The sequence below is a fragment of the Coregonus clupeaformis genome, unplaced genomic scaffold (assembly GCF_020615455.1).
Source record: "Coregonus clupeaformis isolate EN_2021a unplaced genomic scaffold, ASM2061545v1 scaf0054, whole genome shotgun sequence".
NCBI classification, from domain to species: Eukaryota; Metazoa; Chordata; class Actinopteri; order Salmoniformes; family Salmonidae; genus Coregonus; species Coregonus clupeaformis.
Genome location: NW_025533509.1, coordinates 249399 through 263601, shown reverse-complemented (window position 1 = coordinate 263601; position 14203 = coordinate 249399). Strand labels below are relative to the sequence as shown.

General features: G+C 45.6%; 1 protein-coding gene across 1 annotated transcript in view; it reads left to right on the top strand.

Annotated features, from left to right (window-relative positions):
* LOC121580857 (centlein-like) overlaps window positions 1-14203 on the top strand; it is a 73814-nt gene that overhangs the window by 45601 nt on the left and 14010 nt on the right. The window contains exons 12-16 of the mRNA XM_045212843.1: window positions 187-284; window positions 3540-3666; window positions 4067-4204; window positions 4973-5158; window positions 10909-11094. Of these exons, the coding sequence (XP_045068778.1) occupies window positions 187-284; window positions 3540-3666; window positions 4067-4204; window positions 4973-5158; window positions 10909-11094 (735 nt within the window). The remainder of the gene's footprint in view (window positions 1-186; window positions 285-3539; window positions 3667-4066; window positions 4205-4972; window positions 5159-10908; window positions 11095-14203) is intronic.

The window sequence follows — 14203 nt, the reverse complement described above, 5'->3', positions numbered from 1 at the left end:
TCCTCAACTGTGTAAATGTATTATAAACCTCTTTCTGTCACTTCCTGACATCCTAGTGTCTGCAGTTCTAATGAGAACACATGCTGCTACATCTGACCTGTCACGGCTAGTGTCACAACACCCCTGTCTCTTTGTCTCTGTGACGCACACTCACACACACTCTGTCTCTCTGTCTCCCCCTCTCAGAGCTCCAGTGCGGAGGTGACGAGGCAGATGTCGGCTAACAAAGCCCTGCGAGCCCAGCTGCTGGAGAGAGAGGAGAAGCTCAGAGAACTGCAGGAGAAGTCAGTACATAGACCAGCATGCTCTCTCTCTCTCTCGCTCACTCTCACTCTGTCTCTCTCTCTCTCTGTTTCTCTGTTTCTCTTGCACATTCTTCCTCCTCTCTGTCTCATCTGCAGTGTTTGATTCCACCGTGTGGCAGCTCTCTGACTGCTGCCCTGTTCTCCAGCTCAGCTCTGAATACTCTCTGGGGGGTTTTCTATTTGCGTGTGCATGCTTTCATTTGTGTTTGTCTATCTGTGTGTGTGTGTGTTTTCTTTTTCTGTGTGTGTGTTAATGCCATGTATGTTGTGTGTGTCCTGTTGTGCATTGTGTGTTGAGATGAGATGGAGGGTTTTGATCAAAGAGATGGGTATTGATCCAGTGTGTGTGCCGCAGGAAGGATCAACTCTGCTCCTCGTGACACAAAAACCCACACAACACCACAGTGGCCCCCAGGCCTTCTGTTAATGACTTACATAGTTGAGAGAAGTGAAACTGCAAAGCTGTGATCATCATTGAGCATGTAACATGTTAAGAGGTCTCGGCAATTAGCAACTTATCAAACTTTAAATTTATTTTCAAACAAAGGCAGGGTGGACTGACATGTTAGTTTCTCTCTCACTCTTTCTCTCTCTCTTACACTCTCTTTCTCTCTTTCTCTCTCTCTCTTTCTCTCTCATTCTCTTTCTCTCTCATTCTCTTTCTCTCTCTCTCTCACTCTCTTTCTCTCTCTCGGCCCAATATGATACAGTAGTACCCTTTTTTCCTTTCATCTTCAATAATACATCCAACATGTGTGTTCAGTGTGTACAGCGATCACAGTAGCGTTGTGTGTTTGTGACCAAAGCGCGGGCGGATCACAGCAGAGACAGAGCGAAGATCCCTCAGCCGGTTTCCGCGACAACGTCCCTCATATCCATTGGTCCCTTCTTCTTCTTCTTCTACTTCTTCTTCTATTGCCATGGCGCTACCCTAGCACCTCGCCACATCCTCCACGGGGCGTCCTTCTCTCAGAATGAAAGACATGTCTATACCAGACGTCTCTGAAATATACATCTCAGTACACACCAAGGGGCCAGGCAGGCTGCTCCTCTGCAAAAAAAAGAAGTGAATTTCAAAGTAAGAGCGTGTGTCCTCAGTCAATATCCGTCATCCAGGCGCCTGCTTTATTTATGAACCTACTTCTTTCATCTCCAGCGATCCTGTTGTCTGTCTGTCTATCAGAGACACATCTATGTTTCAACTCCCCTTTTGTTTTTTAACAACACTTACTACTGTCTGTAGAACACGTTAAAGTGTGATTATCATGGACGCATGTTTGATGAGCGATAAAGTGGAAAAACTGGAGATGAAAGGAACTAGCAGCAGGGTGATAATGTTAGAGATCAGAATACAGGTTCCAAGTCCAGTCTTTCAACAGACACTTCATAAATACAGATCACTCTCTCTCTCTCTCTCTCTCTCTCGCTCTCTCTCTCTCTCTCTCGCAGAAGAAGAACAACTACTATAGTAGCTATCCCCCATTCTTTTTTATCCTCTATTCATCCTCTGTTCATCTAAAATGCATGTTATAGATCTAATTACCATTATTAGTGTTGGGGATGCACAGAGGGATCTGTGTGATGTGGCTGGGCTTCTCTCTAATGCTGCTGCTCTTCAAGTCAACAGAGACAGACGTCCTAAAGGTTCAATATGGGTTTTTTCATTAATGGTTAAATCCATTGGGGTAACCAGGGACCCTATGCAGCAGGGCCCCCGGCCAGACTCTCCTCTCTTCTCTCTCATTTAATTTAAAGTCACTCCAATAAGACAAGCTCTCATTTATTTGGCCCAGTCTGCCCCCAGGCTAACGGCTCTATCGAGGGAGACAGGGACATTTACTTACACAAAAATATAAAAGGCACTTGCCCCTCGGTTGCGTCATCTGTTTATTTAGAATAAAAGCCTAGTCGGTAATATGTGCAGGCTGAGAGGGAAAAAAACTATACATATTTTGCAATGTAAACCTGATTAATTAAAAGGAAACGCATCTGATCTTTAATCATATTATTCCATTTGTTCTTCCGATTCCCCCCCGCAGGACCCCAGACAGCCATGAAGTCGGTAATATTTGCCTTTATGTGAAACAACAGAGTAAAACATGTAAACAGAGTAAACTACACACTAAGACATTTAACTGAAAGAGTCTCTTAAGATGTGGCTCTAAAGAGATACGGGAATATTAAGCGTGTCAGGGAGAGGTTTGAAATGTGAAGTGACACGTCGTACATTTTAGACACACACACACCCACACACACACACACACAGCCGTTTCAACAGGGGCACCCCAGCATCTCTATCTAATTACTATCACACAGCTATGCCGTTTCAACAGGGGGACCCCAGCGTCTCTCTATCTAGTTACTATCAGAATAGTCAACTAGTCAAGTAAACAAACAAGCTCTTTTGGAGTTGATTCCACTCTGGATCGTTATCTACAGAACCACGTCCCCTCCCCAGTCACCCCCTCCCCAGTCGCCCCCTCCCCAGTCGTCCCCTCCCCAGTCGCCCCCTCCCCAGTCGCCCCCTCTCCAGTCGTCCCCTCCCCAGTCGCCCCCTCTCCAGTCGTCCCCTCCCCAGTCGCCCCCTCTCCAGTCGCCCCCTCCCCAGTCGCCCCCTCCAGTCGTCCCCCTCCCCAGTCGCCCCCTCTCCAGTCGCCCCCTCCCCAGTCGCCCCTCCCCCAGTCGCCCCCTCCCCCCAGTCGCCCCTCCCCCCAGTCGTCCCCCTTCCCCAGTCGTCCCCTTCCCCAGTCGCCCCCTCCCCAGTCGTCCCCTCCCCAGTCTAATGGGTTTTCATGTGGCGAGGACAGTAGTGTAACATTTCATTAAGAACTGTAATTCTTTTCATGCTATTTGGATGTGTTGAATTGTGTCTATGTTACTGTAGATCAGACTGTTACTGCAGTCTGGATGTTAGTGTCTCAGAAGATCTAAAATGTCATTTGTCAGAAATGTTCCCCATCCGATGTTGCACAACAGGCGTAGATATTCCCCACTAGTATAGGAATCAGTAATGTATGCAGTCTAGAAATTGGATATTATACAGAAATTCATATTTTCTGCAGCATCCCCTATCAGCATGTGATTGTCAATGTATTTAGTTGTCATAATGTGATGTGAGCGTTGGGGACGCGTGTGTGTGTGTGTCTGCTTCTGCGTGTGTTTGCGTCTGCGTCTTTGCGTGTGCGTGTGTGTGTTAATGCCCTGTGTGTGTGTGTGTGTGTGTGTCATTCCCAGGGTGATCCACACAGAGAGAGATGTGCACATGAAGAGGCAGCTGGTGGAGGACGTGAAGACTAGGATGAGGTTCCTCCAGGAGACTGAGAAGACACACAGAGGAATGGTGGAGGAGCTGGAGAAGAAAGTATGTCTCAGTTAACATCTCACATGACATGGTTTAATCACACACAATGAGTTAGCATAATCAGATGGCATAAAATGGAATGAAAATGCGTTTTACTGGCACGTTTACAGTCCCGCCAGCCTTTATGGTTTTCCTGTAGTCACAATAACATTTCAGATGACACGTTTTCATCACGTGACAGAATCTGCTAGCAAATTTAACAATGAATCGGCTATGCAGGTACTTATATGCCATGAAAACGCCACTAACCGGTATATTCACCCAGCCTTGATTTAATTTAGACTGAATATATCTACAGTACTGTAGCATGGGCAAAAGGAAAACACATTCAAACATCTTTGATATTTTTAAAGATATTCACAAATTCTTCATCCTCTCTCCCTCTGTGTGTGACACCCAGGTGAAGACCTTGACAGAGGAGGCCACTAACAGGAAGGCCTTTATAGACTCTCTGAAGAGGAGGCTGACTGTAGCCACTAAAGAGAAGAGTCAGCATGAGACCTCCTGTCAGAAACTCAAGGAGGACCTGGACAAGAAGGTAGCAGCCATAGCAGTTTAGGCTCACCTAATAATGTGTGTGATGTTCAGGTAGTCGTCAGCAGTGGTAGCATGACTGTTGCTTACACACAGGCTTGGATCGTTCTATTTTGATAAGGCGGATTTGATCACATTTTCCTTCCCAACGACAAGCTGGGAGAAGTCCAGTAACAGAAGTGAAGATTGCCTCCTCAACACCTTTTTATAGCGTCATTTCCAAACCTATGTATTATGGTGTATAGGAGCAGCATGACTGGAAACCCATGTATTATGACATCATCTCCCTGTGTTGTGGTGTATAGGAGCAGCGTGACTGGAAACCCATGTATTATGACATCATCTCCCTGTGTTGTGGTGTATAGGAGCAGCGTGACTGGAAACCCATGTATTATGACATCATCTCCCTGTGTTGTGGTGTATAGGAGCAGCGTGACTGGAAACCCATGTATTATGACATCATCTCCCTGTGTTGTGGTGTATAGGAGCAGCGTGACTGGAAACCCATGTATTATGACATCATCTCCCTGTGTTGTGGTGTATAGGAGCAGCGTGACTGAAACCCATGTATTATGACATCATCTCCTGTGTTGTGGTGTATAGGAGCAGCGTGACTGGAAACCCATGTATTATGACATCATCTCCCTGTGTTGTGGTGTATAGGAGCAGCGTGACTGGAAACCCATGTATTATGACATCATCTCCCTGTGTTGTGGTGTATAGGAGCAGCGTGAATGTAAATCATTCTCTCTCCTTCTCTCCCTCCCTGTAGGAGCAGCGTGTGGAGGCCTTGCAGGCCCGTGTGAGGGCCAGTGAGCGGGCCCAGGCCGAGCTGGAGCAGACGGCCTCCCGTCAGATGGAGGGTCTGGCCCAGCAGAGCACCGTGGCCCTGGAGGCCCTGCAGAGACGACTGGGCCTGGCCCACACACAGCTGGAGCAGCTACAAGCCTTCACTAAGGTACTGGACTGGGGACTGGGCATGGGTTAGAGGGCAGAGGTCAAATGTACTTGGGGCAGACACAGCACAGGGGTCAGTGGTCACTGGCAAAATACATGGATATACCAGGGTCGTGTTCAGTCGGGTACACCGTAGATTAAAAAAAATAATGAAATGAAAATAACCAGCCCTCTCCCCGTTTCAGTCAGTTTTCTTCCGTTTGGTGCTTAATGAACATGACCCAGTTTGACAATCCCGGTCTGAGATGAGCCTAGTGCATCGTAATATAACCTTATTAGGGCTGTGATATGTCAGTCAGATGAGGGACTGCTAATTAGCCTAGCTGCCATGGCATGTTCACTTCACACAAAGACCTAATAACCATTGTAATATGATGTCTCTTCTTCTAAAGACATTAACATAATTGCCTCTGAATCACTCTTTAATCCTAACATCAAATTGAGTCATGACATTGGGTGACGCGAGGGCTGAGTGCTTAGTCTGTGCCAGTGGAGGGCATAATGGGGGGTTAAGGCCCTGCCAGTGTGTGTCTGCCCAGTGGGAATGGAGTTCTAATCCAACTGCCATTCTAGTGTTGTGTTTCTGGCAGGGCCTGATAAAGAACCTGTCAATCACACCGTCGCCGTGACACTTGCCCATCAACTCTGACTGCAGTGTTGAGGGGGAGGGGCTTAAGAGAGACCACGATGGCATCCCCTCCCTCAGAACTAGTCCAGGAGACGACATGGATACCATTGTGGTCATAACCAGCTCTTTGTTCTCCCACAAGTAATTTATATTTCACTGGTCAAAATAAACTGACCAAACTGTTATCGGGAAGATTTTTATAATAGGTCGCCCACCTTTCCCTCCCTCCCTCCCTCCCTCCCTCCCTCCCTCCCTCCCTCCCTCCCTCCCTCCTCCCTCCCTCCCTCCTCTCCTTCCTTCCTTCCCTCTTCTCCTCCCTCCCTCCCTCCCTCCCTCCCCTCCTTCCTTCCTTCCCTCTTCTCCACCCCCCCTCCCTCTTTTCTCCCCTAACAACATACTGTAGCCTATCTTTAATACTGAACCCTTTCCGTCCTCGTTCCCATAACACTAGGGCTGAGTTGTCTGAGTGTCTGGGCCATTGTTGTTGAGCATTCACATCATTCTAGGTTTCCCCAATCCTTTTTATGATCCCTGATAAGAACAGGAGGCCCTTTGATTGGCTGACCTGCCGTCCAGAGGAGATTTACTGCTGTCATGTATTGATCAGTGTCCAGGGCTTCTGGGGTCTTCTTCTGTTGTGTACTCTGGTTGGTTGGACCCCGGGCCCCTCTACACCTCTCTACCAGCCTCAGGCCATGTTTCACTCCTGTTGATGTGCTAAACACTAAACAGTGGCCCTGGAATGGCTGCCTACACTCACCGGCTTAGCCTCAGACACAAAGGTGGAGACCAGATTTGGGTTCAAATACTACACTGCTCAGAAAAATAAAGGGAACACTAAAATAACACATCCTAGATCTGAATGAATGAAATAATCTGATTAAATACTTTTTTCTTTACATAGTTGAATGTGCTGACAACAAAATCACACACAAATTATCAATGGAAATCAAATTTATCAACCCATTGGTCTGGTCTGGATTTGGAGTCACCCTCAAAATTAAAGTGGAAAACCACACTACAGGCTGATCCAACTTTGATGTAATGTCCTTAAAACAAGTCAAAATGAGGCTCAGTAGTGTGTGTGTGTGGCCTCCACGTGCCTGTATGACCTCCCTACAACGCCTGGGCATGCTCCTGATGAGGTGGCGGATGGTCTCCTGAGGGATCTCCTCCCAGAGGCCTGGACTAAAGCATCCGCCAACTCCTGGACAGTCTGTGGTGCAACGTGGCGTTGGTGGATGGAGCGGACATGATGTCCCAGATGTGCTCATTTGGATTCAGGTCTGGGGAACAGGCGGGCCAGTCCATAGCATCAATGCCTTCCTCTTGCAGGAACTGCTGACACCTCCAGCCACATGAGGTCTAGCATTGTCTTGCATTAGGAGGAACCCAGGGCCAACCACACCCAGCATATGGTCTCACAAGGGGTCTGAGGATCTCATCTCGGTACCTAATGGCAGTCAGGCTACCTCTGGCGAGCACATGGAGGGCTGTGCGGCCCCCCAAAAAATGCCACCCCACACCATGACTGACCCACCCCAAACCGGTCATGCTGGAGGATGTTGCAGGCAGCAGAACGTTCTCCACGGCGTCTCCAGACTCTGTCACGTCTGTCACATGTGCTCAGTGTGAACCTGCTTTCATCTGTGACGAGCACAGGGCGCCAGTGGCGATTTGCCAATCATGGTGTTCTCTGGCAAATGCCAAACTCCTGCACGGTGTTGGGCTGTAAGCCAACCCCCACCTGTGGACGTCGGGCCCTCATACCACCCTCATGAGTCTGTTTCTGACCGTTTGAGCAGACACATGCACCTTTGTGGCCTGCTGGAAGTCATTTTGCAGGGCTCTGGCAGTGCTCCTCCTGCTCCTCCTTGCACAAGGCGGAGGTCGCAGTCCTGCTGCTGGGTTGTTGCCCTCCTCGGCCTCCTCCACGTCTCCTTCCCGTCTCCTGGTGGCGCCTCCATGTTCTGGACACTACGCTGACAGACACAGCAAACCTTCTTGCCACAGCTCGCATTGATGTGCCATCCTGGATGAGCTGCACTACCTGAGCCACTTGTGTGGGTTGTAGACTCCGTCTCATGCTACCACTAGAGTGAAAGCACCGCCAGCATTCAAAAGTGACCAAAACATCAGCCAGGAAGCATAGGATCTGAGAAGTGGTCTGTGGTCACCACCTGCAAAACCAGTCCTTTATTGGGGGTGTCTTGCTAATTGCCTATAATTTCCACCTGTTGTCTATTCCATTTGCACAACAGCATGTGAAATGTATTGTCAATCAGTGTTGCTTCCTAAGTGGACAGTTTGATTTCACAGAAGTGTGATTGACTTGGAGTTACATTGTGTTGTTTAAGTGTTCCCTTTATTTTTTTGAGCAGTGTATTTCAGTTATTTCAAGTACTTTCACATACATTTCGAAGTAAGTATTCTGATATGTTTGATTGAAAAAATAGTTGAATATTGGAATGTATTTGGAAATACACTTGGAAAGTATTGGCACTGGACACAGTTAAATAGAGCAGTAAAACCTATATCAGTATATCTCTATGAAGGTACCATGTTCACAATAAAGATGTGTCTGAATTCACTCAACTGCATATTGTGGTCTATTGTCCTTTACAATCCCTGTCTGTGTGTTTTCAAATGGCCATTTTGTCAGTCAGTCCTTCCAGACAGTTCTTGTGAGTGTGATCTAAACGGATGGGGGTAGTTATTAGGGAAGGACAGTGTTTCCCTGCTCAGTTGATCTCCATCTCCATGTCGTAAGCCTCTGCTGTCTAAATTGGCCCTCTGGCTACTGTGATTGTGATACTAGGTTTGTCTGGGTAAGAGCCGTGTGCGCCTGACTCGACCTGCGCACACACACACGCGCACACGCACACACACACACACACAAAATAGTGTGAGATACAATTGGTCTCACCTTCATATACACACACACACACTACTCTCTCTCTCTCTCTCTCTCTCTCTCTCTCTCTCAGGGCTGAGAATGAGTGATAAATTAATCTCTTTCCAGATTATTCCACACATTCAGGGTTTGGGTCAATTGAATGTAACCCTTGACTAGCGACAGTAAATATCTATTAGGGCTGTAAATAAAATAATAGGATCTCTGGCAGTTTCTTAATGAGCTGTGTATTCCTCCAGGACACAGAAGAGGTCTTGGCACACTTATGGAGACTAAACCTTTGTTTGGTTTATCAGGAAAATGAATATTGCTGTGATTGATTTCTGCGCTACTTTATTTCATTTATTATACGTTTAGTTAATTTAGTTATATTTCTATATATCTATTGTGCTCTACTGTATCTAAACCCACACCTAATACATCTAATATATGATATATGTTATATTATAAACTGGGTGTTTCGATGCATGAATGCTGATTGGCTGAAAGCTGTGGTATATGAGACCGTATACCACGGGTATGACAAAACATGTATTTTTACTGTTCTAATTACGTTGATAACCAGTTTATAATAGCAATAAGGCACCTCTCGGGTTTGTGGTATATGGCCAATATACCACGGCTAAGGGCTATATCCAGGCACTCCGCGTTGCTTCGTGCATAAGAACAGCCCTTAGCCGTGGTAGATTGGCCATATACCACACCCCATCGTGGCCATATACCACACCCCCTCGTGCCTTATTGCCTAATAATATATTGATTTGGGGGTAGAATAGACACCTCAGCTTAAGTATAAAGACTGTATAGAATGTACAGAGAAACCCTTCAGAATATCCTAAGGTGTGTTTAGTCATATTGTTTTACATTGACGCGCCGTGTCCCATTTGGTTTTCACACACAGCTCATTTGTCTAAGCTTCATGCGTTTTTATATTTGATTTCATTTACTAATAGTCCATCTAATAGCATCCCTCGGATCCCTCCACGATCTGTCTGTCAACAATAACTCTCCCCACCAGCTCTCCCTTATGAAATCTAGCAGAGCCTCAGCAAAGTGCTTCTGATCCGCCCGTGTGAAATAAACTAAAGCAATGGAGATGTCTGTTTATGATTAGCCTGGGTTATGTACATGGAATGAGAGGTGTGTGTACATATCTGTTTCTGTATGTATGCAGTTGCCCTTGTGTGTGTGTGTGTTTGGGATTGTTTTGTGTGTGTGTGTGTGTGTGTGTGTGTGTGCTTGAAAAGCTACCTAGCCCATCTCTCGGCTGACCTTCTATTCCAAGGTCAGCTTTTCAGGCGGGCTTACAGGGGAATGATACAGAAGATTATTGCATCGATCAATAAGCTCAAATGAAGCAAGGTTTTGGGTTATTGACTTTCTCATGTACAGTGGTAGCTTTACATTTAATTGTCTCACTCTCTTTTTATTTAGAGCCAACTGCCATTTAGTGCATTCAGGCCTCTGAGGTGCCTGAAGACCAATGAGGTTTCACACACACACACACACACTCTCGGGCACCATTTGAAATGCACCTCATCGCTCAATTATTTACACTGTTATGCCGTTGTATTGGCTTGTTTTATTGTGAGCCCATTCAAAGCAAATAGCTATAAGTTAGCATTTTTCATACAACTCTTTCCCATGTGTGATTCGGTCCGCGTCAATTCTGAGGAGATTTGTCGGAGAAGAAACCTATTATTGATATCCAAGATGCGTAGATACCCTCGGTGTCTCATCACCGCACCGTTCAATCGGTCGGGTAACTCAGAAACCCTCTCAGGTACTAAAATCCTATAAGGAGAGCGAACGAACCAGAGAATTTCAGTGTCAAACTCAATATTTCTCCATAATGTACGTTGCTGCTGACGCCCTCGGCTCTTGTCTTGATAGGTTTAATTTATTCATCTACAGATGTATGATCTTAATTTGATCACCCTGTTGCAGGAGAACTTTCCAACAATGCAGGAAGTGTTGTACTTGTAGTGTATTTACGGTTTAAAAAGGCTTCTTTAGTCTGTAATTTCCACTTTTCCCTTACAATTTTTTTTTATAAACCCCTACAAAAATGTCAATTAATTATAATACACATAATAATTCACATTTCCTGTTGCTGCAGGATTATTTCCCTGCTGTAGAAAACTGGCTCAAATTTCCATCTCTCGCTTTCTCTAGTTTCATCACCCTTTCTTTATTTTCTTCCTGTCAGGCTCTGGCAAGCGAAACTCTCCGCGAGGTGCAGGACGCCAAATCGCAGCTGAAGAGGAAGAGGGTGGAGAAGAAGAAGGCAGTAGGGGGGCTGTCCAAGCAGTCCATGGTCAAGGCCCAGTCCATCGCTGCGTCCATCCTCAACATGACCGAGACGGACCTTGCTGACATGCTGGACACCGACGAGGTACAGGTTTCGACCCCTAACAAAATCCTGATCTGAGTTTTTATCGTCTGTTGTCTCTGCAGTTAATATCACCTTTAACCACATATCTAAATCAGATGATGCCCAAATCCCCAATCCAACATGCTGAATCCTGATCTCGTGCTTTTTTCCGTCTGAATGAGTCACTGCAGATCTGGATCGATTCGCCCTATCCCATCCTTACCTGACAACTAGCAATACTATATCTACCCTTATCATTTGTTAGTAGACATCTTCTACCACCTTCACAATGACCCTGTGGGAACAGATACATGTATAGTTTACCATCACTGACAGGAAAACATGGAAAGACAGTTGACTTGTATTGAAGTCCCAGTTCAGTCTGCTGACTCTAACGACTTGGCCTCTGTGTGATTCATCTCAAGTCAGAAACTGTGGTAAATGTGGCTATCTCACCTTTCTAGTCATTGACTGATAGCATGGGTGAGTGCATACATACACTTGTTATATGTCCTATTTTAAAAACACACTCCTGGTGGTCTAGTCTGTTTGGGATTTTTTGTAGCAGCGTGGCAGAGTTGCATATGGGGGTGCTTGGTCTTTCTGGGTCTTCCTGGGGCATACATCTATACATCTACAGTGAGAATGTATTTATCCCTGTGATTTTTGTTTGCCACTACAAAGAAATTTCACTCTATAATTTTAATGTATTATTTGAACATTAACCGAATAACACAAAAATCCAACGCATGTCAAAAATGTTATAAATTGATTTTTTATGAGGAATAGTTTTACCCCTCTCAAAACATACTTAGTACTTGGTAGCAAAACCGTTTCTTGTAGTTGTCCACCAGGTTTGCCCACATCTCAGGAGGGATTTTGTCCCACTCCTCTTTGCAGATCTTCTCCAAGTCATTAGGTTTGGGCTGTTTTTACTCACCTTAGCTCCTTCCAGATTTTCTCTGGATTAGGTCTAACTAGCTAGGCCCACTCCAACCTTAATGTGCTTCTTCTTACACTCCTTTGTTGCTTCCGTGTGTTTTAGGTCATTGTCATGCTGGAATACCCATCCCTACCCATTTTCAATGCCCTGGCTGAGGGGAGGAGTTTCTCACCCAAGATTGTGATGGTACATGGCTCCATCGTCCCTTTGATGCGGGAGGTTGTCCTTCCCCTTCAAACACCCCCAAACATAATGTTTCCACCTCCATGTTTGGCGGGTGGAATATTGGGTCATAGTCACATTCCTCCTCCTCCAACACGGCGGTTGGTTATCAACTCGGTTTTGGTCTCATCCACCTCCACTTTCACCATTCTCCTCTCAGATCATTCAGATGTCCATTGGCAAACTTCAGACGGGCCTGCATATGTGCTTTCTGTGAGCAGGGGGACCTTGTGGGTGCTGCAGGAGTTTCAGTCCTTCACGGCGTAGTGTTTACCAATTGTTTTCTTATACTATGTCCCCTCCTTGATCTTCTCCTCTTGTTTGGTATTCCTCACCTTTCTCATATCTTCAACTCCCGAGGTGGATCTTCCATACCCGGATTGTTATTTTGTGTTTCTTCCATTTCGAATATCCTCCAACTGTTGTCACCTTCTCCCAACAGCTTGCGATGGTATTGTAGTCTACATCTTTCCCTTACATCTTGAGAGCTCTTTGGTCTTGCCATGGTGAGAGTTTGGAATCTATTGATTGATTTTCTGTGGACTGTCTTTTATACAGTACAGCTGAGATTAGGACACTCCCTTTAAGTGTCTCCTAATCTCAGCTCGTTACCTGTATAACACACCTGGAAGCCAGAAATCTTTCTGATTGAGAGGGGTCAAATATTTATTTCCCTCATTAAAATCAAATCAATTTATAACATTTTTACATCCTTTTTCTGATTTTTTTGTTGTTATTCTGTCTCTCACTGCTTCAAATAAACTACCATTAAAATTATAGACTGATAATTTCTTTGTCAGTGGGCAACCGTACAAATTCAGCAGGGGATCAAATACTTTTTTTCCCCTCTCTGTACATTATAAAAAATTATATATACATATATTACATTTTTTGCAGTGGCGTCCACGATCCCCTAAATCATATGGGAAACACTGTTTATTATGGCATACAATTATAAAACATGGCTACATACAGTATGGAGACCAAGCTAGGATACAACTATCTCTCATTCAAGAAAAAAAAAACTCACACTCTCATTCACTATAAAAAGTTATTTGCTCATGGCTTTTCTTGTTCAAGAAAAACCCTTTCTTTCCACGACAACAAGCTCTATCTACATATATCCCCACTTCCTCCACATATCCTCCTTCTCTCTCTCCTCCTCCCTTTTCTCAATTAACCACACTGCGTTACAATCAACTTCCTGTCTTCATCCCAGGATGAGTTATGCCAGCCGGGAAGTCGCCACCACCTACCCTGGAATACAGCCTAGATACATTTGAAAATGCTCCACTTATCAAAACTTAATGAGTGAGGTGTGTGTGAGTAGTTTCCTCCGGGTGTGTTTTAATGGCTCTAATGGCATTCCCCTGGTCAGCTGTGTTTGTGTCTGTTGGTGTTATTGCTTCTCCTGATCCGCGCTGTCGGGTGCTCAGGGACCCACCGGAAACGGGTAAGTGGTCTGTCTCGGAAGGGTGTGTGGTGCGTATGTGCGGTTGTGTGTGGGTGTCGGGAGCGGACCATCCGGTGTGTTGCTAATTAAAATCCCCCCAACAAAGGACTGTGAACAGTAATTGTGTGTCTGTGTAGATCTACATCTCAGCCTGCTGAGAAACTAACTGAAGTTACCAGGACCTTTTTTCCTCCGGCTTAATTCACCTACTCATACTTATAACGATTCTTTTCCATCAGTATTTTACTGTAATAAATTTGATGTTGAGAGTCTATCTTTCCTGCGGCTGAAAGACTCAGACAGAGCTGAAACTCGTGTGGTTCTTTCGTTTAGGGAGGAATTGTTATCCTGCTATCCTTTTTTAATCTTTCACTTTTTGGGTGGTTGTGAAAAAGGCCCTTTTGTTGTCACGGCCCTCCACCACACAAACACACACACACACGCACACTCGCACACTCTCAGCCTCAGCATACTCTCTCCCTCTCCCTGCCACTCCATCCAGCTGTAGGCAG